The sequence below is a fragment of the Podarcis muralis genome, chromosome Z (genome assembly GCF_964188315.1).
Source record: "Podarcis muralis chromosome Z, rPodMur119.hap1.1, whole genome shotgun sequence".
Lineage (NCBI taxonomy): Eukaryota > Metazoa > Chordata > Lepidosauria > Squamata > Lacertidae > Podarcis > Podarcis muralis.
Window position 1 is genome coordinate 6,880,819 of NC_135673.1, and position 25,151 is coordinate 6,905,969.

A 25,151-nucleotide genomic window follows, 5' to 3' on the forward strand; every position below is an offset into this window, starting at 1 on the left:
GACGCAGGATCTTGAACTCTCCGCCTTGGGATTTCTATTTTAGAATGGACAACAGACTACAACAGGAGGTACGTGGAGTGGAAATTTAAGAGTTCTGGACAGAATCTTGGACAGAGTGGACTGCGGAGATAAGAAAAGTAGAAAAATCTAGCGGAAGTGAACTTTTGGGCATTCATACATGCAGAAGGAAGGAAAGGAATTCATTTTAGAAATGATAATTGCTGATTTATTGTGGATTGATAATTTGTAGCGTAACCTGTGCTGGTGGTTAAGGATAAATACGTTTTTTAAATAAATAAAAAAAAGCTATTGTAATATAAGGTGAATTGTAAGGAGTGGAATGTGAACTAGAAACTCTTAGAAATTTTCATTCCACCTTTAGTTACAAACATGGAACTGCTGCGTGTCACATGTCTGTTTACGTTCCAGCACAGTCTGCTGGGAACTTCCATATTGTGTATAACTTTTGTTTTTTACTCTCTCTCTGAGGAGAAGAAAGGGAGACGACATGTTTGTTTTGTCCTGATTTATGCTTAATAAATCTTTAGCTGTTAGTATGTTTCCACAAGCTTCGGCGCCTCTTCTGTTTGCGCAGCATGCTCTGCTGATATAGCGTGTTCAGGCTTTTGAAGTCTGAGCTGCTGATTTACATCGCACCAGAGATGTGGGGTTCGTCATGGCTGGAAGGGCATGATCCAGCTGGGGGCTATCCAGCTGGCATCTCGACCCCCAAAGGATGCTGACAGAAACAACTAGGAAAATAAAGCAGCAACAAGAGGAAACTTTGGACACATCAAGAATGGAGTGCAGCAAACCAATTTTTGGAGAAATTGTATTAAATTGTTCCTAATTTGTGGCTGATTTGGTAAAATTTGAAAAATTAATAAAAACGATTTGACAAAAAAAAGTGCACGTGGGGGATTACATCTTTGTTACTCTTTCTCTCATCACAATTCTGCCCAAACTTACCAACTTTTGTCTCATCCAGTGTTTCGTCCTGTCATGGGCCAGGAATTGGCTTTACCTGCTGAGCAACAGCCTGAAGAAGCAAAAGACAGAGTGACTCCACCTGCTGCTGATCAGCCTTCTTGCTCCTAATGAGAACCAGCTGGCTCCAGCTTTCTTAAACAGGGTTTCCAGCCTCAGTCAGTTCCTGGAAACAACATTCGTCATTCCTGGCCAGACCTTGATGCTTTTTGCTTCTCATGACCTTGGAGTCTTGACTTTCTTGACCCGTGGACCATCTGACTATGTGAACTGAGATATTCCTGACCTTAGGATAGGACTGAACCTTGCATATTGACTCTGCCTTAACTGGACTCTGAGAAGCCCTCTAAAACTATTTCAAGTCAAAGCTGAACCTGACCAGTATGTGCATGTCTACACTATTTTTAGATCTATGACTCCACCTAGCTCCTAACTGCTCCTAGCAGCTGGGGGGGGGGGGGCATTTGTATTTCCTTTTCTTCCACTCATCTCCCATGTAGCAGCGTGTTAACCTTTCCAACCAGGCCTCTGCCATTGCACGGACATGTTTGCGTGAGGGCCCTTCTAAGCTGCCCTTACCACCTGCCTGAATCTAAGAGAACAAGGGAGTCCCATTTAATTGACTTGCACCATAACTAGGGGCAAGCCCCCAAACCAGTTAGGCAGACGACATGGGTGAGGAACGCAGATGTTGTCAAACCAGCATCTGTTCAGGGCTGCCCCAAGTCGCACAGCAACTGGAAGATGGTGTCAAAAGGGAAGGGAAGTGGGTAGCAGAAATAAGAGAGGAGAAGAGAAAGACTGACAGAGGAGAGAAGGAAAAAGAGGGAGAAAAACAGGGAATTCAGAGAGAGGGAGAGAAGGGGTGGAAGAAAGAGGGAAAAGGCAATGTTTCTGTCCATTTTTGCCTTTGGCCCCAACCAGAACTGGTATTCAACCCTCAACTGATTAAGAGAAAGCAGGCAGTGGCAAAAAAAGAGAAGAGGTTCCTCACAGCAAATCTGTTTAAAAGGCATCAAACATTTATTTTTATTTTATTTTTTTAGGTGCCCCATTATTTGAAAGGATGGTTTTGAAATTCCAAAAGCTTGCTCACCTATCCACCACCACCCATTTTTGAGAATAGGAACAGCAGCTGCCACTCCAGCATGTGTATTTGCATCCTCTTTACGTGGGACTCCAGAGAAAGTAGAAAACTGACAAGCCCCAAATGATGAAAGCCATGGTAATAGCATTTGATTTGTTAATGATTTTTTTAAAAAAGGAAATTGCCCTACAATACCTATGAGGAACTCAGATTTCCTACACAATGTGTGCTGTTCCAAATCTCTTTGTTCTTTTTTTAAAAAAAAATACTCTGGGGGGTGGGGAAAGGAATTGATATCTTAAGGTTCTTTTTAGCAAGCGAATGTAGCTGAAAGGTGACATTTAACACATGTTTGATTTGAAAATTGTTTGTAATCCTTGAACATCAAATGCTAGCAAGAAAGAGGGAGATGGAAAACAGGCAGCTGCATTTGCCGTTCAACATTACCTTAGTAATCGCCCAGACATATGAGCTATTGTGAGCTGTATATAGGGTAAAGTGCAATTGCCCTTGCTGAGAGTGCAACATCACAGCTTCCAGCATTTCATAGCCATTGTGAGGCAGCAGCTCCTGTCAGCCTATTTCAGTGACAAAGCAGGTGATTTGCAGCATACAGAAGATTTCCCAGGTTCAATTCCTTCCTTGCATCTTTGCACAAAGGGGCAGGGATAGAGCACCTCAGACCCAAGGGCAAAATGTGACCCACAGGACCTCTCTGTCTGGCAGTGGCGTAGCGTGGGGGGTGCAGGGGGGGCCGGCCGCACCGGGCGCAACATCTGGGGTTAGGGCAAATCCACGGGTTAGGGGGCGCAAATCCACGGGTCAGGGGGCGCAAATTACTTGCCTTGCCCCAGGTGCTGACTACCCACGCTACGCCACTGCTGTCTGGCCTTCAAAACTCTCCCCAAACCATACCTTCCACTGGTCTTGTTTCACACCCTCTTTGAAATGGGTGTACAGTACAGTCTACTGCACAAAGGTAAAATTTACATTCTTTGTTCCACCCAGTTTTGCCTCTGGTCCCACTCAACACTGGCTATTGGAAGGTTTCCCAGCACAGAATGTGGCCCTCAGGCTGAAAAGGATTCCCCGCTTTTCCATTAAACAAAGCTGGCTCTAAAGGTTTGACAATAGCATGTGATAAAATCTAGTCACCATTTTTACTCCTTTGAGCACCCCTGAATCTTAAGATGCCCCTTCTCTACCTTACTGTCTTTGCTCCATCATTAATTCTCACACTTAGGAGCGGAAAGGGCTGCATAAGTTGTGACAACTGAGTTGTGGCATATCCCAGCCCTGTAAGGTTAAGCATCTTGACGCAGAGCATGAAATAAAGAACAGCAAAGAGCAAAAAAATCAATAGTCCTGAGCAGAACTCATTTTCAATATGCGAAAGCAGTTTGTGATTAGCAAGGAGCTCAGCAAAAAAGCCATTATTTCCAGCCTCTGCTCTAAAACTTAAATGTCAGCCCATTGCACGAGGCAGCACAAAAACACTCTCACGAGAGAGAAATGGCAGGTAGACCTTAGAAAGCTGGCTATCTGAGGGGGTTGTCTACATTACATTTGTGGGTAACGGTCCACCTGCCAGTACCTCCTATGGCACAGGCAAAAGGTCTTATTGTATAACCCCTCAAATATCAAAATTACTTGGGGTGGCATATCTACACCATTTTTGGTTCTTTTCTCTTTCTAATCTTTTATATATGAGTAAAACAAAATGTGGAGTAAAACAAAATGACAGCCATTTTGTTTTACTCATAATCCAGGGCAGTCATTTTGTATTATGGCACATGCAAGACAGCCATATTGTGTTCTTGTTGTTCTTATTATTTGTTTGTTTTATAATTATGTATTGTTACGTATACAGTGGTACCTCAGGTTAAGAATGTAATTCACTCTGGAGGTCTGTTCTTAACCTGAAACTGTTCTTAACCTGAAGCACCACTTTAGCTAATGCTGCCGCTGCACCACTGCTGCACAATTTCTGTTCTCATCCTGAAGCAAAGTTCTTAACCAGAGGTAATATTTCTGGGTTAGTGGAATCTGTAACCTGAAGCGTATGCAACCTGAGGTACCACTGTAATTATGTTTTATAAAAACAACCTTAATATGAAGATCATAGGACAGTTTACGACATAAAAATACCAAATGAGACCAATAACTAAAAGGTAAAGGTACCCCTGCCCATACGGGCCAGTCTTGACAGACTCTAGGGTTGTGCGCTCATCTCACTCTAGAGGCCGGGAGCCAGCGCTGTCCGCAGACACTTCCGGGTCACGTGGCCAGCGTGACAAGCTGCATCTGGCGAGCCAGCACAGCACACGGAACGCCGTTTACCTTCCCACTAGTAAGCGCTCCCTATTTATCTACTTGCACCCGGGGGTGCTTTCGAACTGCTAGGTTGGCAGGCGCTGGGACCGAGCAACAGGAGCGCACTCCGCCGCGGGGATTCGAACCGCCGACCTGACAATTGGCAAGTCCTAGGCGCTGCGGTTTTACCCACAGTGCCACCCGCGTCCCTGAGACCAATAACTACCCTCCCTCAAACACATTTAAAAGCTCATAGATTGTTTAGTCAGTCAAAGTCCTGATTACAGAGAAACCACTTTGCCTGGCACCTAAAGATATGTAATAAAGGCACCAGGTGGGCCCCCCTGGGGAGAACATTTCATAATCGGGGAGTCACCACAGAAAAGACACTGTTCTCATGTTGCCACCCCTGGACCTCTTGTGGAGGGAGCACACAAAGAAGGGCCTGAGGTGCCACACCCATGGCAGTTATTTAGCCTAGGGCTTGCCGATTAGAAGGTTGGCAGTTCGAATCCCCACGATGGGGTGAGCTCCTGTTGCTCAATCCCTGCTCCTGCCAACCTAGCAGTCCGAAAGCACAAAGTGCAAGTAGATAAATAGGTACCGCTCCAGCGGAAAGGTAAACGGCTTTTCCATGTGCTGCTCTGGTTCACCAGAAGTGGCTTAGTCATGCTGGCCAAATGACCCGGAAGCTGTATGCCGGCTCCCTCGGCCAATAAAGCCAGATGAGCGCTGCAACCCCAGAGTTGTCTGCGACTGGACCTAATGGTCAGGGGTCCCTTTACCTTTACACATACCTTAGTAGTCATTTTGTGATTGCTGCCCATGGCACTTTCTCTTTTTAATAAATAAATAATTTTTTATTAAATTTTACATAACAAATTTAAACTCAAACAAATCATTCACCTCCTCATTTAGGATTCTCTAAATCCCTTGACTTCCCTCCGCCCTTCCATGGTTACCATTATCAATCTTTCTTTTCATCTGCTTATCTTATTTTCTCTAACTTGTTAAAAGAATAGTAATCCATTTTTCCATAGTTTTACGTACATTACAAGCATTACTCAAATGCTGCCAAAGATTTCAGTTGTTTTCAGTGTTCTTTTTAGTACATTATGAATTTTTCCCATTCCTTCTTAAAATTCTTCTCTTCCTGGTTTCTGATTTTCCTAGTCAATTTCACCATTTCGGCATAGTCCATCACCTTCATCAGCCATTCCTCTCTGGTTGGAACTTCGTCTTCTTTCCATCTCTGGGCCAGTGGTATCCTCACTGCTGTCGCCGTGTACATGAATAGTCATTTCTGCTCCCTCGGAATCTCTGTACCTAAAATGCCTTTTTAAAAAAGCCTCTGGTTTTTCCACAAATTGTATTTTAAACATTTTCTTCAACTCATTGTAAATCATTTCCCAGAATGCTTTAGTATTCTGAAGAACATGCCTTCCTTCTCCCTACATTTCCAGCAAACATTGCAAGCAGTTCTATACATTTTAGCTAATTTTACAGCTGTTAAATACCACTAATAAATCATTTGCATGTAGTTTTCTTTCAACGCATAGCACACTGTAAATTTTAAGTCTTCCCACCATAATTTTTCCCAAGATGAAAATTGGATATTGTGCCCAATATCTTGTGCCCATTTTATCATTAACGATTTAACTTCTTCATCCTTAGTATGCCACTCTAGCAACAATTTATACATTTTAGAAAGTGACTTCACATTATTTTCCAATAATTCCTTTTCAAACCTTGAAATTTCTATACTAAATCCATTTTTCTTATCTATTTTAAACCTATCATTTACTTGATGATATTGCAACCAATCTGTAACTACTGTCATATCTTCAGAACTTTTCAATTTCAGTTGTTGTTGTACTTCTGTGAGCAACTCTTTGTAAGTTGCCCACTTACAAAGAACATGGCACTTTCTCAACATTCCTCATTTACCTGACGTCCCACATAGTTTGGTGACTCCTATCTTAAATGAGTGAGCTGTGCTCTGTACTTGGAAGATCAGGAATACACACACACACACAGCCAAATCAAGTTCAACAACCATCATGTGAATAAATAAATATATGAATATAACTACCTAAGAAATTGTTTAATCCTTTGTTTCTTTCCTTTATAAAGATCATTTTTAAAATCAACAAACCCCAGACACATTGCTTAATTTGCTGTTCTTCCCAGACTGAAATATATCTTTAATTTTGCATCACTCCTAACAACATACATAGTGTGGATTGAACATACGTAGAACTGAACACTAATCAAGAAAAAAATACAGTATTGGAGAAAACAGCAAACTATAATTAAGATTACTACCTTAGAATCAATAAATATCAAGATGAAAACAAACACACATACCTATATGTATTTATGTGTGAGTATACGTGCGCGCTCATACACACACAAACAAACAAACAAACACACACACACACAAACACACACTCATATGTATATGTATGTATGTATGTATGTATGTATATTCCAAACCATGACCTTTGGAACATAGAAAGTTGCCTTATACACCAGCCCACTGGTCCACCTAGCTCTGTACTGTCTACACTGACTGGTAGCAGCCCTCCAGGAGACATTTCCAGCCCTGCCTGGAAATGCCAGGGATCACACCTGGGACCTTTTGCATACAATGTAAGTGTTTCTGCCACTGGCAAAAGAAATGGCTGATTCACACTGCACATAGTTAAACTATATTCCAAGGGCAGCCCGGACGGGTTGAGCGCCATGAGAGAGGCAGGAACATCTCCTTCTTTTTAAATCTAAGGGCTTATTCACACTTAAATTTTGCCCTGTTCTTTCCAGGTCTGTGCTTTAAATCTCCACCTCTGAGTGTGTTCGGGGGGGGGGGGTGGCTTTCCCTGCTAAAACCTACTCTTTTAGGCCGGAAGGTTTGAGGCCTAGTTCTCCAACTGTCACTCCTCATTGGAGTGACACTCCTCCAACTGTCACTTCCTTATTGAGAATGCCTGCCGGAAGGAGAAAACGAGGTGCAAAGAGCCAGAAGACCATTATTGGGACTCACAATTCCTCTAAAACAAAGAATCAGTAGAGAGCCAACGCCATCTTCCCTGGCTCAGAAACAGAGCAGGTTGAGGAAGCCAAGAAAACAGAGCAAATAGAACAAACAGTGAGTAACAACGTTGGGGGAACCTTACCCCACCTTAAGGAGGATGACAATGACCCGACCCCCCTCCTCCCAGAAAAAGCTAATCCGTCCAAGAGGGCAAGAGCAGGTGCAGGAGGGATTCGTCCCACTCCTAACGCTGACCCACCCAGGCCTCTAGAACAAGATATCAGAGGAGCCTGCTTTCAACCGATTCCGGATACGCACCACTACCAAGAGATTTGCATGTTGTCTGCAGAAACTATGGTTCTGGTTCTCCAAAGACTGAATGAAATCCTCACCAAAATAGTTAACATTGAGAAACAATTGGATACTAGCTCCTCCCCTTTAAATGCCCAAGGGCTTAAAAGGATAATAAGAAATGACTTTGTTAACAACTCACCAACTCAAACTATGGATGAAGTGAGGTCCTGTCAAGTCTTGCAAACAAACCAGATAATGCTTGAGATTCACCGATACACTCATAGGTGGATGAACCACAGACAAATTACTATGTCCTTGTCTCAGCTCCTGAATTACCATTACCGAAATGTAGATCTAGAAAATTTCCACTTCCTGCCTACCGTGAGAAACACAACGCGCCTATTTATGACCTTTAGGTCATCAGCCCTCCCATCTCGACTCATGGAGATAAAGGATACTCTATGGTGGTTCCACTCTCTCCGCCCAGTGAGGGTATTTAAGGACGAAACAAGGAGTCAATTGGTCCCTTGCATAGAGTCAAAGCTAATGCGGATAAGGGAAACCAAGCTCAACACTAGAAACACTAATTGCCCGAAGGAAAAAAAGAACTCTGTAAGCCTAGAATTACAAGACCTGAAGAAGAGGCTAATGAGTATAAAGACTGAGATTTCTACCCAAAATATAAGGACAGTAGAGCCTAGAGCACAATATTTAAAGACGTCCAACAGCTCCTTATCCCATAGAAAGACATCAGTGCAACTCCCTGTTCCCTTTTCAAGCGACACCGAATTAGATGAGGAATTTGGCACCTCCGACATTTCTATGGCAACAACACCTAAAGAATTCTATGTTGCTGACAATCTGGAGATATCCAGCACCAACTCTACATCTGGACCTTTGCCTAATGTTCCAAAAACTTATCAGAATGATCAGCCTTCTCTACTGTACTCCTGGCGAGACAGGATGGACAGATCTTCTGAATTCGAATCTGGCTCTTTGTTGGCCAGTGATCCACATTTTATAACACATACCTCATTAATACTTCCACAGCCACAGATAGAACCAACAATCCTCCAATTAACCCAGGAGGGAGAGGGGGATTGACAGTTAATGAAACACCATGGGACTGTCCCCTCCGCTTGGGGTGCGGTTGGTTGGGTTCTATCTTCTAGGAATACTTACCCTATCAAACCTCCACCTCTTCCCCATACCATTTTGACCCAGGAGTCCTGGCCCAAGGATGACTTGTTATTGAGGGGATGTTACTCCTCTATTGGGGAGGCTAGTATGGGGCCTGGGATTTCCACTATTGAAGGGCTAGGGAGGAATGGCAGTGGGGCTAGATATCTCTATTGGCGAAGGGTTTTGAGGTGCAGTGATCCTCGAACCCCTTCCAATCTACGCCCCATCCCAAGGGATGAGGCGAGCAAGGATTACCCACCTCTGTCATTGGTGCTGTGCAATGCCAGGTCCATAGGCAACAAAACCGCCACCATGCGTGACTTTTTTGTCTCACAGGGGATTGACCTGGCTTGCGTGACGGAGACCTGTGTACGGAAGGCAAAGTAGTCTCCCTACATGAGATAACACCCCCCAGGTTTCTCTGTCCTCCATCAATCGCGGACTGTGGGTCGGGGGGGAAGTAGCGTTGTTAATCCGGGAGGATTGCTCTTTCAGAGCTCTGCCATCACCAGCAATCTCCAGCATTGAATGTGTTGGTCTCATGTGGGGCACCAAGGAGAGCTTGGCTATCTGGCTGGTGTACCGACCACCCAGCACACCGGCAGCCACCCTGTTAGACCTGCTGGAGGTGGTGGCGGGCTGGGCCTTGGAGTTCCCAAACCTACTGGTTTTGGGAGACTTCAAGGTCCATGCCAATGCCACTCCCTCCTCACAGGCTCTGGACCTAGTGACTTCCATGGCAACACTAGGGCTCTCCCAGTTTGTTTTGGGCCCCACTCATCAAGCAGGCCACACGCTGGATCTGATCTTTGGGGCTGGCATAGATGTGATTATGCTCCCCCCTGTGGAAGTGCCGTGGTCTGATCACTACGCTCTGAAAGCCAAGATTGACTTCCTGCTCCTCCCCTGCTTGGGTGGCAAACCTATTTGGGCTCGTCCACGAAAACAGATGGATCCTGATAGATTCCGACAAGCCTTGCAGGACCCTGCTCCTCCTGGCGACTCATTAGATGACCTTGTTGAGGACTGGAATAACCGGCTCTTGGCAGCCATTGATGAGATCGCGCCTAAGCGCCCTCTGCGACCCTGTCGAAACCGGGCCCCTTGGTTTACTGAGGAGCTCCGGAAAATGAAGCGGGATCTCAGACGGCTAGAGCGAGTATGGCGACGGACTCATGACGGAGCCTCAAGAACATCTTATAGGACGCTTATGAAAGCCTATGAGATGGCTATGAAAGCTGCTAAGAAATCTTACTTTGCAGCTTCCATTGCATCCGCTAGCTCTCGCCGGCACAAATTTTTAGAATAATTAGGTCAATAACGTCCTTAGGAGGACAACCAAATTTAAGCACAAATTCAACCCACAGCTGTGAGGCATTCACGAGCTTTTTTGCGGAGAAAGTCCTGTTGCTCCGCCGTGACCTCCCTGCCAATTTAGATACAGTAACTGTACTGGAGGCCCCTCGACTGACATCAGGTCCAGTGTTGGACCATTTCGATCGGATACTCCCTGCTGATGTGGACAGATTCCTCCAAGTTAGTAGGCCCACCACCTGCCTCCTTGATCCGTGCCCATCTTGGCTGATTAGGGAGTGTCCAGATGTTGTGCGGACTCCCCTGGTTGAAATTATCAATTTGTCCCTTGACACGGGGACATTCCCAGGGGAACTGAAGGAAGCAGTAGTGTGTCTACTCTTAAAGAAAACTTCATTAGATCCCTTAGACCTTATCCAATTACCGCCCAGTTTCAAATCTTCCATTTCTGGGTAAGGTAATTGAGAGAGCGGTTGCTGAACAGCTTCTTAGGTTTCTGGAGGAAACATCGGCTTTAGATCCATTTCAGTCCAGTTTCCGTCCTGGTTTTGGGACTGAGACGGCTCTGGTTGCCCTAACAGATGATCTCTGTAGACAACTGGATCGAGGCGGGTCAGGACTGCTGATCCTTTTAGATTTGTCAGCAGCCTTTGACATGGCCGATCATGATCTTCTGGACCACCGCCTCGCAGACATGGGGATACAGGGCATAGCCCGTAACTGGCTGTGCTCTTTTATCTCTAGTCGGGGACAGAGGGTGGCACTAGGGAGGGAAATGTCATTGCGCCATTCCTTGGTGTGTGGAGTGCCACAGGGCGCAATTCTCTCCCCGATGCTTTTTAACATCTTTATGCACCCCCTTGCCCAGATTATCCGGAGCTTTGGGCTGGGCTGTCACCAATATGCTGATGACACTCAGCTCTATCTGCTGATGGATGGCCACACCGACTCAGCCCCGAACACACTGACCAGATGCTTGGAAGCTGTGGCTGGATGGTTTCGTGGGAGCCGATTGAAACTAAATCCTTCGAAGACAGAGGTCCTATGGCTGGGTCAGGATGGCATGGGGATGAGGGACCAACTCCCTTCTCTTGCGGGGGCCCAATTAGTGCCATTGCCTTCCGTTAAGAGTTTGGGTGTAATCCTTGATGCCTCCCTTTCCATGGAGGCGCAAGTTACAGCAACAGCCAAGGTGACATTTTTCCACCTTCGCCGCATCTGCCATGGGAGCATATTCACCCAGTGCTTTTCAAACTGCACTGGCTTCCGGTAGAGTACAGGGTCAGATTTAAGGTGCTGCTTTTGACCTTTAAAGCCCTTCACGGCCTAGGACCCTCGTACCTACGGGACCGCCTCTCCCGGTATGCCCCACGGAGAGCCTCAAGGTCCATAAATAGCAACACGCTAGTGGTCCCGGGCCCTAAGGAAGTTAGATTGGCTTCAACCAGAGCCAGGGCCTTTTCAACTCTGGCTCCGGCCTGGTGGAACGCTCTGCCTCATGAGACCAGGGCCCTGCAGGATCTGATTTCTTTCCGCAGGGCCTGTAAGACAGAGTTGTACTGCCTGGCCTTTGGCTTGGAGCCAATTTGATTCCCTCCCTCTCTTTCTTTTTTCCTTTCCTTCTCCTCCTGCAATGAGGCTAAATTTTAATATTTCAATATTTCAATATTATTTTAATGTTGTATTTTAATTTTGTTTTTAAGTTGTAATCATTCAACTTGTTTTTATTATTGCTTGTAAGCCGCTCTGAGCCCGGCCTTGGCTGGGGAGGGCGGGGTATAAATAAAAAAATATTATTATTTATTATTATAGAATTTGCTCCCACATGAGGCAGTGATGTCCACCAACTAGGGTGGCTTTAAAAGAGTTTCTGAAAGCCACAGGAGGGGCGAGGTCCTGCTTTTGGGTTTCCTGTAGGCAACTGGATGCTGGTCAGGGTGGGCCATTGGCTTGATCCAGCAGGTGCTTCTTCTATTCCTTGTCACCCCAGGACAGCCCAACAATTCCAGGAGTCCTGAGATCAATTTGTGAGCCTCTTGTTCTGCTGCCATGACAACTACAGCACACAAAATTAGCTGCCTCTTCACTAGGAAGATCCCCCCCCCCCCGCCCCAGCATATCCTCTTGAAGCCTTTTGCACTGATTGCTCTCTCTCTCCTTCCTTTCTCCCCTCAAAGCTGGCACATTCCTGAGCCTCTCTGAAACAGTCACTCCAAGCATCCCTGATTGAATGCTGAGTTCTTGACATCCACAAAGAGAATTCACAGTGAGGGGGACAAAGGGTTCTCCGGGACTCTGAATGGACAGGAAATTCTCTAATACTGGTGTTGTGTTTAGAGCCACCTGGAGTGGACAACTTTTGCCCATGCTGAAATGGTCCCACCTGAATGGAGAACTGGAAACAAGAGAAGAAACATTGGGGAAGCTCAGGTCCAGGGGCCAAATGCAGACCATCCATTCCTCTCCAGCTGGCCCTCAGAACTCTCCCCAGGCCAAATCTCTTGCCAGACCTGACTTCTACCTTTTGCCTGGCTGGGATGTGCCCTTGAACTCTGATCATGCTTCTTGCCTCGCTGTAAGAAGCAAGTGTGTCTAGAAACCAGCCTGCTGTACAAAAGTGAAATCTACACCTGTCTCTTCTCATACTTTAGATTCTGTTCCTAACCACCTCTGGCCTGTGGCCTCCTGGAAAGTTTCACAGAAGGGAATATGGCCCTCAGGCTATAAAATTTTCCCCAACCTGGGTTAGACTAATCTAAGTTTGTTTTCAAAGGACTGATATGCTTTTGAAGGATGAATCGTGAAGATTTGATGCTTCAGTTTACAGTTAAATGGCGTGGGGCCAGGTTGTTTGTGTGGGAATTAAACTTTAGTTCCCATTTACAGAGTTATGCAGAAGAGAGCCTGGGTTGTTTGACCCTTTAATTAGTTCCCTTTTACCTCCTATAAAAACTACGCAAGACATTCTCTGTTTAAAGTTTAAATAACATATAACTTTTACTCAGTGTACTTGCACTTGTTAGATTAAATATACAAGACAGATGTTATTTACATTGCTGATACATCTTACATAAGCTTGTCTCTAAGACAAATAGTTTTGCAGACTGACTGACTGAGGCAGACAGCAGCACAACAGAAAATACCTGCTGCTCTCAAACAAAAGACTGTTAATAACTGCCACTGCTGTACCAACGGACATAACTGCCTCAGAGTTCTATAGCCCTTGCAAGCATTAACCCTTTACCTAGCATTTTGAATGCTTTCATTCCACAGTTCAGGGGACTGAGTTCAACCATATGTTCCTGCCCGGCCCCTGAGATAAGTTATAGAGGCTTTGTGCATAGGATCCCCTGGAAGATGAATCAGATTAGCAGGCACAAAAAAGCAGAGCCTGCTCAGTGGTAGCCTCACATAAATGGAACTCTCTTCCAAATTATTTATCTATGGTGTCATCAACACAGGCTTTTAAATAGGCCTTTAAAACACAGTTATTTTAGGTTGCTTTTTCTTGAAAGATTCGTAGAGATGCTTGTCTACAACTGTTTTAAGCTGTTTTACTTGATGCGTAGCTGGCCTGTGAATGGCTTTAGACTGCCAATCTAAATGCTTGGGTTTTTTTACTATGTATTTTGTGGAGTGGTTTGCCCTAAAAGGCAGCCTAGAAATATGGGCATTAAAAAAGGGCCTCTGGAACAGGCTGCAGAGAGATATAGATATATGTAGATGTAGATATACTTGATGAGAAAACACAGAACAAACAGTTGAAAAGTTTTTGAGGATATCCAAAGTAGAATAAATTAGAGTCCCAAAGGCAGAGGACATAAGCCACTTCAGATGGGGTTCAACAGTCTCAAGAAGGCAGATGGAAGCTGAAGATCTAGTCTATATCCTGTAATGTATTCCTATAAAAAATTTTGAAACTTTCCAACATACTGTACAATATAATAAAAAAACTAATCAAACTAAAGTAAAAAAACAAAACAACAACAAAGAGAAATAAAAGAGAAGAGAAAGGGGGTGAGGAGAGAATCCTGTAATATATCCTGAAACGAATTCCATGAGTGGACTCCAGGTTCCAAAAAAGCCAAAATGCTTTGCTTTCCCTTTGCCCAATTTTATATTCTGCACTTATTTTTCTTCAAGTGCAATATGCAAAAATCTGTGGAACCATTGCTCAAAAGTTAAGCTGACCACCAACTTCCAGGGTTTTGTAATTTCTAACCAAGCAGCTACTAACATGAAGGAAATTAATGTTTTATGCATTAATTTCTCATTGCACTCCTACCATACGTTAAGTACAGTTGTACCTCGGAAGTCAAACAGAATCCATTCTGGAAGTTGGTTCGACTTCCGAAATGTTTAACTTCCAAAGCGCAGCTTCTGGTTGGCTGCAGGAAGCTCCTGCAGCCAAACAGAAGCTGTGAAAGCCCAGCCAGATGTTTGGCTTCCAAAAGAACGTTCAAAAACCAGAACACACACTCCCAGTTTCTATCGTTCGGGAGCTGAAACATTCAACTCCCAAAGCGTTCGGGAGCCAAGGTACGACTGTATTGCTAATTGTGGAGTAAGAGGAACCATCAGGCTGCAGTTTGCAAACAATGCTCCACAGAGTCAAAGGTAGTTTACATAGCTGGAAATCAACATGGTGTCCTCTAGATATTGACCTCCAACTCCCATCAGCACTAGGCAGCATGGCCAATCATTAGGCATGATGGGAGCTGTGGTCCATCAACATCAGGAAGGCACTATATTGGCTACCTTTGACATAGTCAAAAGTAAGCTGTTGTGGGAAAGGCAAATCAAGAAGTAAACAAGACGAGGCACCTGATGAGATGAGGAGTTCAGACTGCAGGAATGACTTGGGTTTATTGAACTTACATCTTGATTTGTTTTCACAAACTCTGTGGGGAAGTTAGCTGATGCCAGCTGATTATTGAGAATTCCTTCTGAGTTTATATGAAGTTGTGTCAAGTAATTGTTATCCTATATGTTCCAGCACATTTCTCTTTAATTTGTGTTTATTGCAAGTCCAGTTTTGGGGAGTCAAGTTTGTTGTGCAACAGCAACGGACAAACTTTAAATGTGTAGCCTGAATTTGCCAGTATGTGGCCAAATCTCACTTGAAAAGAGTGATGTTCTGGAAGTGCCCTTGGGTGTCGGTTTTATATTACACAGTGTGCCTTTGTTTGGACTGTAGGGTCAGCCAACAAGCAATTGGGCTTCAACATCAACCTAGAGGGTGCTCTTGATCCACAGAGCCAAATCTGCCTGGTTGGCTGAAGTATCAGAGCACTGGTATGTCAGACTGGTGGTTAGAATCCTTGTTTTGAGACATACACACCCCTTGGTGCCTCACAACTAGTTTAAATATTTGTAAACACAGGCTCTCCACACAAAAGGCACATCAGTTGTCTGGGAGGTCAGTTAGCTGGGATCAAACATCAGCTGCAAACCCCAGGGCTGCCATCAGGAGTTGACATAATAGAGCACTTCCCAAGGCCACTCACCATGCATGGCTAGGGTGGTGGGGCATATCTGAGAGCCTGCTTAGTCAGCTGCTTCTCCTCCTGTTTGCTGTTGTAATCTGCTTGCTTACCCCACACTCTCTCTGCCCTAGAGGGGATGAGAAGAGCAAGTGAATAGTAAAGGCAGCAAGGGCAAATAGCAGCATACACCACCTGATAACTCCCCAGCTTTCTTCCTGGCAAGCAAGCATTAACACAGTGAACATAAGAAGCTGCCTTATACTGTGACAGACTTTTGGCCCATCTAGTTCAGTACTGTCTATTCTGATTGGCAGCAGCTCTTTGGGGTTTTGGACAGGAGGTTTTCAAAACATCACAGGAAGACCAGAAGCTGCCTTCTTCTTTGTCAGGCCATTGGTCCATCTAGCTCAGTGCTGTCTACAGACTCTACACCAACTGGCAGCAGCTCTCTATGGTTTGAGATGGGGACCATTTCCACCCTACCTGCTGGTGCTGGGGATTGAACCTGGGGTCTTCTGTATGCAGTGGTTTCCCATATGGAAAGGAGACTAGGGTCCACTAAAGAAGAGGTCCTCACGCTAAGGTTATCCTCAGATATAGGAAGTTGCCTTATAGCAGGTCAGACAAACTATCTAGTTCAGTACTGTCTTCTCTGACTGGCAGTGGCTTTCTGGGATCTCAGGCAAAGAAGGGATTAAAAAAATCCATGTCATGATAGCAGTAAGATAGCTCCAATACTAATCACTGGAGGAATATGAGTAAGACGTGGCTGTTCCCTTCATGTCCTTATTTTGGGCTTCTCTGAGATTGACCATTATGGGAAACGGGATGCTGGACTACATAGTCCTTTGGTTTGATCCAGCAGGGCTCTTCCTATGTGCCTATGTCTTTCAAACGTAAGAGCCCTACTGGATTGGACCAAAGGCCCATCTAGTCCAGCATCCTGTTCTCACAACCAGGTATCTCAAAGGGAAGCAGGAAAATCCAGGAAGGGACAGCTCTTCTCACATCTTTGTTCAGAACTTTTCCTTAATGTCTCTTCAAGAAGTGCAGTTTACCTAAAACCCTCCAACTGGGTTGAAACTCAGTGTGTCTGTTAGTTAGACTATAATTACATTGGCTTTAATTCTGGTTCAGCCGTTAATATCTGGCCAGTGAAAGAGCTGGACACGTTCTCCTGTTCTCCACCCATTCCACCACCCTCACCTCTGTAAATGTCGAATTATTTTACAGTTGATCATCTGCTGGATTCTCCGACCTTTAAAAGCTGAACACTCTGTGCCTGTTGAATTTTAATCAATTTATATATCTCTCTTTTCTCTTCCCCTCCCTCCCCCCCCCCCTTGAATGGAAATGTCAGACTACTGGTATGGAATTACTCAGTGCCAGATAATGTGACAAAGACTCCAGAGTTCAGTGTCTGAAGTCATTCAGGAGCAGGGTGCAGCTTGCATTAACAGAGGTAATTTGTGAGATGTGAAAATTAGATGGCTCATGGGAGAACAAGCATATATTTTTCATTAGGTTTCATTTTGAAAGTTCTGGGACCCCATTCTTATTTCATCCAGAGACCTCTGGCCTCATTAAAATCTTGTCAGGGGTTGGTAATGACTGGAAAGTAGCAATGGTGGAGGCCATCAGAGTGTGTGGGGTAACCAAGTTTGTTGAAGGAGCTTGGAGTGAAAGGCAGTGGTGTCCAGACAGTCAGATTTGAATGGACCACAATGGAAGGAGGGCGAGCTATCAAGCATAGCAGGGATGCCACACCATCTGAAGGTCATCTTTAAAAACAAAACACCATACACACTCGCACTACAGCAATTGCTTTAAAAAAGAGAGATTTTGACCCATTATATTGAATGATTTTTTTAAGAAAAACAAGAGAGAGAGAAATTACTTTGCTTACAAGGCAGCTCTCCTTCTAAAAATTTGCTTCATTTGCATCTATAAATAAAGATATGAAAAATGTGTGCAAACGGCTTGTGCCCCCAAATCTTGTCAAGACCAAGCAATGCTAAGGGGAAAACGGGGGTCGATCAGTGGTAGAGTACCTGCTTTGCATGTACAAGGTCCCAGGTTCATTCCCTGGCATCTGTAAGTAGGCCTGGGAGAGAACACAGTCTGAAACCCTAGAGAGCTGCTGCCATCAGTGTCGGTATTACTGGACTAGGTGGACCATTGGCTCTGTATAAGGCAGTTCTCTATGTTCCTAACGCCCCTGGCAAAAGGCATATTCATGAGTAGACATTAATTGTGTCAGCATTTCCCTTTTTCTGTTTGCAGAGTATTGAGGGTGCAAGGCTCAAAGATAATCTATTTTATCAGAGCCCAGAAAGGTCCACTCTTATTCAAGAAAGGGCAAACCAATTATATCTGTTTAGCTGAAGTTCCTGGCTTTTGGTACAAGGTACAAGCATGTGCCATTTGTAGCAACAACAAAAGAAAGTGCAGATAGACAGAGAAAGGCATCACAATCATCATTTTCACTGTTTATTGTCCCATTTTCTATGGACTGTATTTATATACACCACTGATAAATCTGAATACAGTAATTAAGCAGTATATAAATGACTTTTATCTGCCTGTTGTCTTTGTCTATGGAGTTTTCTTGGCAGCGATATTGGAGTGGCTTGCCAGTTCCTGCTCCAGGTGGATCACATTTGGTCAAATCTCTCCACTATGACCTGTCTGTCTTGGGTGGCCCTGCACAGCATAGCTCATAGCTTCTCTGAGTTGTTCAAGCCCCTTCGCCACGGCAAGACAGTGATCCATGAAGGAGTTCCATGAAGATCAAACCTATCAATTCTGAAGGAAATCAGCCCTGAGTACTCACTGGAAGGACAGATCCTGAAGCTGAGGCTCCAATACTTTGGGCCACCTCATGAGAAGAGAAGACTCCCTGGAAAAGACCCTGATGTTGGGAAAGATTGAGGGCACAAGGAGAAGGGGACGATAGAGGACAAGATGGTTGGACAGTGTTCTCGAAGCGGCCAACATGAGTTTGACCAAACTGTGGGAGGCAGTGGAAGACAGGAGTGCCTGGCGTGCTCTGGTCTATGGGGTCACAAAGAATCGGACAGTACTAAACGACTAAATAACAGCAACATAAATGACTTAAATAATTAAGAAAGATCTTCATCAATAATAACAATAAGGAATTATATCCAGTGCTAGTCCTACTCAGATTAGATCCATTGAAAATATCAGATATAACTATTAGAGTCATTAATTTCAGTGGGTGTACTCTGAGCAGGACTTAGTTGGAGACAACCCTAAGTTTCTAACATTCCCTTTCCACCCAAGGCAGGAAACAGCAAAGTAGCAATTAAGAAATGGAATAACCAAAAAGTTTAAAGTCTGTGAGCATTTAGGGTTAGCAGTTAGTCCTGAGTATCTGGGTATAAACTTCTGGTAGTAGTTTGCGAAACCCAGGAATCATTGCAAGTCTTTCTTGGTTCTGGGTTCCTGACATGTCACCACTGCCTGCACTTTGGCAGGGTCCATGTGTACTCCTTGGGGAGTGATGTGTTAGCCCAAGGACTCCACCTCAGTCACATGGAACTGACACTTCTCTAATCTGATCCTGTCGCTTGCAAACTGTAGTCTTCTACCAGCTGCATTCCAAAGCTGGGAGCTAGCGTATTCATGACAGCCACAAAAGACTGAATCAGAATTCAAAATGACCATAACAGTTTGATGAACTGGGCCCAAGCTAACAAAATGAATTTTAACAGAAACAAATGTCAGGTTCTGCACTAAGCCAGATGCACAGAACACATGAAAAGGATCTGGGGGGTCTTGGTGGATTACAAACTCAACAGTGGATGACATGAGTCAACAGTGTGATACAGCAGCGAAAGAAGCAATGCTATTCTAGGTTGCATCAACAGAATTATATTGTCCAAAGCAAGGGAAGTAATAGTATCACTCTATTTGCCCTGTTCATACCATACATGGAACACTGTGTCCAATTCTGGGCACCTCAGTTCCAGGAGGAGGGCAACCAAGATGATCATGGGTCTGGAAACCTGGCCTTTTGAGGAGCAGTTGAAGGAGGTGGGTATGTTTAGCTTGGAAAAGAGGAGACTGAGATGAGATTTGATAGCCATCTTCCAATATCTCAAGGGATGTCACACGGAAGAGGGTAGAAGCTTGTTTTCTCCTGCTCTGGAGTGTAGAGCTTGAACCATTGGCTTCAAGTTACAAGAAAGGAGATTCCGACTAAACATTAAAAATAAAAAAAATCTGACAGTAAGAACTGTTTGACAGTGGAACGGTCTCCCTCAAGAGGTTGTGGACTCTCCTTTCTTGGAGGTTTTTAAGCAGAGGTTGGATGGCCATCCGTCATGGATGCTTTAGTTGAGATTCCTGCATTGCAGGGGGTTGGACTAGATGTCTCTTGGTGTCCCTTCCAACTCTAAAATTCTATGATTCTGTGATTCCATGAAAACCTCTTGAACCAATGCCTAGAAGCATGGGACAAGTGGGAAACCACCCAAAGTGTGCTTTCTAGGCACAAGACATGTGGATGAGCCCTGCATAAAGATTAGAGTTGAATGACAACTGAATGCAAAAATTCAGTTTGTTAAGCCTGCTGAGCAGTGTTAAAAGACCCCTATTCCATACCCTCCAACATTCCTCAGTTGAACATAGGGACATTTCTCTCTCTCTCTCTCTCTCTCTCTCTCTCTCTCTCACACACACACACACACACACACACACACACACACACGACTGACTCTCCTTGATCCCCCACCAAAGAGCATTTCCTATCAGAATAAAGGCGAGTGGAAGAATGAGGAAATCCCAACAAAAGAACAGTGGCAAGAAAAATTGAAGAGCTATGCAGAGTTGGCTAAATTGGCATGCAAACTGTGGGACAAGGACAACTGTGACTTTAAGGAAGAATGGGAACTTTTTACAAATTATCTAAAAGACAACCAAATGAACTGAACTGCTTGGCAGGTTTTGAATAAACATACACAAATTTATTGGTTGATAACATGATAGATAGAAAAGGCAAGGATATGTGTAATTTTATAACATGCAGAGAATAATATGTGCAGAGAAATCAGAGAGAGGAGCTGAGGGAGGTCCCTGGTGGGGGGGAGGGAGGGATGGAAGGGGGGAAAAGGTGGGGAAATAATGTATGTGGATATATGGTTTGATAATTTGTTATGTTGAAATTGTTTAATAAAAATATTTTTAAAAAGAATAAAGGTGAGTGCCAGCACCACTACATCAATGGGACACAGCGCATATGACCTCCACCGCCCTGAGAAAACCCCTTAATCCTTATTTTATTTTATTATTTAGTAGATTTATAAAAAAATAAAAAAAACCACAAAACCACGCCACCAATAAATAAGTTTCGGAAAGGGGAAAATTTAGACACAGATGCACAAAGCATTTCTTTTTTAGAAAAATAAATCAAAATTCCTTCTGCTCCACTTTGCTCCCCCCCCCCTTTCTTCCCACCCAGGGCAGCCCTGCCCTCTGCCTGCACTTCAGAGCAGGCGCATCATGTGGGGCTGGGCCTTGACAGCAGCAGTGTCATCTCCTCGGCCACTACAGCAGCCAATAGGAGCAGAAGCCATGGAAAGGACATGGAGAGGCAACTGGATACTCCATTGTAGATGCAGCTGCAGCTGCTTAGGACAAGCACTGGCTCATACTCCTCCCCAAGCCCAGTGGTGGCAGCACTGACAGGAGTAACAGGGACATTCTGAGATCAACTCAGAAGCCAGGATGGCTTTCATAATTCTGGAACTGTCCCTGGAAAATCGGGACACTTGGAGAGTATGCTGTTCCCCTCCCAAAGCTACAGTCCCAGCTTTCCTTCCAGGAAAAGGGCTTAACTGTTAAACCACTTTGGGAATTGTAGCTCTGGGAGGGAAATAGGGGTCTCCTAACAACTCTCAGCGAAGGGACACGGGCGGCGCTGTGGGTTAAACCACAGAGCCTAGGACTTGCCAATCAGAAGGCCGGCGGTTCGAATCCCTGTGATAGGGTAAGCTCCCATTGCTCGGTCCCAGCTCCTGCCAACCTAGCAGTTCGAAAGCACGTCAATGTGCAAGTAGATAAATAGGTACCACTACGGTGGGAAGGTAAACGGCGTTTCCGTGCACTGCTCTGGTTCGCCAGAAGTGGCTTAGTCATGTTGGCCACATGACCTGGAAGCTGTACGCCAGCTCCCTCAGCCAATAAAGCGAGATGAGCGCTGCAACTTCAGAGTCGTCCATGACTGGACCTAATGGTCAGGGGTCCCTTTACCTTCACCCTTAACAACATCCTTACATTTCCCAGGTTTCTTTGGAGAGAGCTATGGCTGTAAAAGTAGCATGATATTACTCTAAAAGTATACTGAAGGTGTGGCTTAAGCAGGAAGTGGACCATTCAGTGCTTGGTGTTCCTTTCCCTAGGATGTGATTGCAGGGAATTGTAAAATCCACTGATGATGACTTCTAGAGGCCTCTTAACAGGAGGTGTAGGAATAGACTGCACCAATGCCCAAGGAAGATAGAGAGTGCACAATTCTCAGAGCTTCTCACAGAGCCCATTTGACCTGATGGGAGCTGTGCTTGTGCATTTTGTGAATCATTATCTCCTGCAAGTTCACACACTCAGTCACGCTACAGCAGTCCCATTGACTTTGGTGCAGGGTGGCTGGCTGTGACTGAAGGACATGACTGGCAAAAAAAAAAAGTTCTCCTTTGCAGCACCTGTTCCTCTACAGGCTAAGGAAACATCAGAGAAGATACAGCCTTGGCAGTAAGGGGGGGAAGGACACCAAGGTTGCTCGACTCCTCTTATGCAACAAACTGATATTAAAACAAGAGTGAGCGACAAAAGAGTGATTTGCAAAGATGTGTAACAGGCAGTTGCAAAGACTAGTGCTTTGGCTGATAAAAGTTTGTACTATAGATAGGGTGGCCACATAGGAGCAGATGCACCCACTTCAAAGAAGTGCGCACTTGCAATTCTGACATTCCCAGAAGGTGAGAGAGCCTCATGAGTGAGCATACCACAGCACATCTTTAAAAGCTTGGTGAGAACCAGGAATCATTTACATGCAATGCAGGTGCTGTATCACTGAGCATTGGTCCGTCTCTCAAGCGGACATACCAGGGATTGAACCAGGGATCTTCCACATGCAAAGGAGATGCTCTGCCTCTGAATTACTGTATGTCCCAAATGGGAGTGTTAGTAAAACACTGAATGGAAAAGAAAACATTGATACAATTTTATAGATAGTTAAATATCAAGGTCTTTTTTTAAAAAAAGCATGCTTTTTTTAAAAAAAAAAAGCATTAAAAAAATACATTGAATTTTCCATAAGGCTCATCATCGCCATCTAGTATCACATTGTATATTGCACGAAAAACACACACAAAACATTTTATTTGCAGCTATATAGCTGAGTCCTCGGTCCTGACTCAGAATCTGAGCTTTTGCAACCAAATCACAGGCATGTAATGCAGGCATGGGGAACCATTTCAGACTGAGGGCTACATTCCTTTCTTAACATTATTCAGGGGGCAATGCAGCAGTGGTGGCTGGGGTCAGAAGTAAAAGTGAGAGGAGCAATACATGTAGATTTTACCTCTGTACTGTAGGCTAGGTTCTACACACACACACACACACACACACACACACACACACCCCTCTATCCTCCATCCATCCAGACAGGCAAGCAAGCAAAAAGCATGACCAGAACTCCAGAACACCTTCCAGCAAGGCAAAAACACTCTAGAAGGATCAATGAGGGGCTTGCCTGGGGAGATGGGGTGTGGCTGAGGAGGTATAGCCTGGGGAGAGTCCCAAGGAACAGACAGAAAGAACCGCATTTGATCCCCAGGCCTGAGGTACCCCAGCCTTCCAGCATTTAAACCCAATTTCATTATAAAAGTCCTGAGCAGTTCCTGCTAGAGATAAATGGCAGAATATATTCTTACGAAGGTTGTACACCACCCCAGCTCTCTACCAAATGGCAACAAGACCCAGGGGGTTCCTGATGTTCCTCCAGGATTGTGTTTCCATTGGGAAAATCAAGGCACAGCGGAGAGTGTCTTTAAGAAATGTGGTTTATTGGGCGCACATTTACATGCGGAGCCTTCCATGGAGAGGGTGCAGAACATTATACCCCAAGAGTGTCTCTCATTGTCCCTCTCCTAGCTTCAGCAAGCTTGAGTCCAGAGCAGCAGTCAGTCATGTCTCCTGGTCTCTTGGTGCAGCTTCCTCCAGCCAGCACAAATATGGGCTTTTGTTCTCCCAGAAAGAACACCTTTAGAATTTCAAAAGGGACAATTTAACCTGTGACACCATGCCCTCCCTTCACCTGGGCAATCTGCCAATTCTCCTTAGAGGCGGGTGGGAAGGCCAGCTCTTTTGCATTGCCAGTGATGCTTAATGGCTCAGTGCTTGGTTCCCCATTGTTCCTTAATGGCTCTGCACTTAACTAGCCCGCCCAGGCTGGTTGCATAAGGTAACCCAGGAATTTCATCTCTGGCACATTTCTGCAGCTTGTATTTTTCTTCATATCCCAGATATTGTCTAAATAATACCATTTATTAATTTCTACCATTGACTAACAGACTCCAGTGTGCTAGATCTATTGCAATATATATTTCTGCTCGACAACAACACATGGTCACATTGTATGTCTGTATCCTTCTTCCTGTTGTAAAAGAGAGGCCTTGAAGAGTCTTAAAGCACCCCCTTATACATCCATTTGCAGCATGCACAGGTCAAGACACCCTGCTACAAAATGCATGTTTGCTATAAAGAGTGTGTGATTATTATTCTCTGCTTGCCCCTTTAAAATGGATCGGGAACACATTTGTATATTTCAGAGGAGTAAAATGCCATGTAATAAAGACTCTCATGCCCTTCATAACTGACTCCAATGTGTACAGGTATCTTTAAGTAAAAATGGTTTGTGAGAGAATCTACACTGGAGAAAGAAGGTCAACTAAAAATAGGGCACTCAGACTCTAACAAGATAACCAAGCTAACTATTGTAGGGTGAACAACAAACCAGGATGAAAATGTGAGTAGTGAGGAGCAACAGGAATGATAAAGAATAAAAAAGCTTATAAAAGATATTCCTTACATTGCCGATTACATTCTGCATCTATTTCAGAGGCATGTGGATGTGTATTTGTTTTGGGGCTACAACAGATGTTTCATGGGTGGGCAGGGGGGAGGTTTAAAATATTTCCTGAGTAGCTCTACATTTGAGACACCTTCACCTCTTTTGAGCTTCTTTGCAGTCTAGAAGAAGATGGTGCCCATTGGGATTGCTAGGGCAAAAGGCAATGGTTGGTGGAGCCAGATCCAAGAAGAAGAAGAAGAGTTTGGATTTGATATCCCGCCTTTCACTCCCTTTAAGGAGTCTCAAAGCGGCTAACATTCTCCTTTCCCTTCCTCCCCCACAACAAACACTCTGTGAGGT

General features: G+C 44.6%; 1 protein-coding gene across 1 annotated transcript; it reads left to right on the forward strand.

Moving 5' to 3' along the window:
* The first annotated feature begins 1,658 nt into the window (after nt 1-1,658).
* Nucleotides 1,659-12,012, forward strand: LOC144326208 (uncharacterized). Its single transcript, XM_077922659.1, has 2 exons — nt 1,659-1,662; nt 9,299-12,012. The coding sequence occupies exons 1-2, from the start codon at nt 1,659-1,661 to the stop codon at nt 10,204-10,206; spliced, it is 912 nt and encodes a 303-aa protein (XP_077778785.1). The 3' UTR covers nt 10,207-12,012.
* Nucleotides 12,013-25,151: the final 13,139 nt, after the last annotated feature.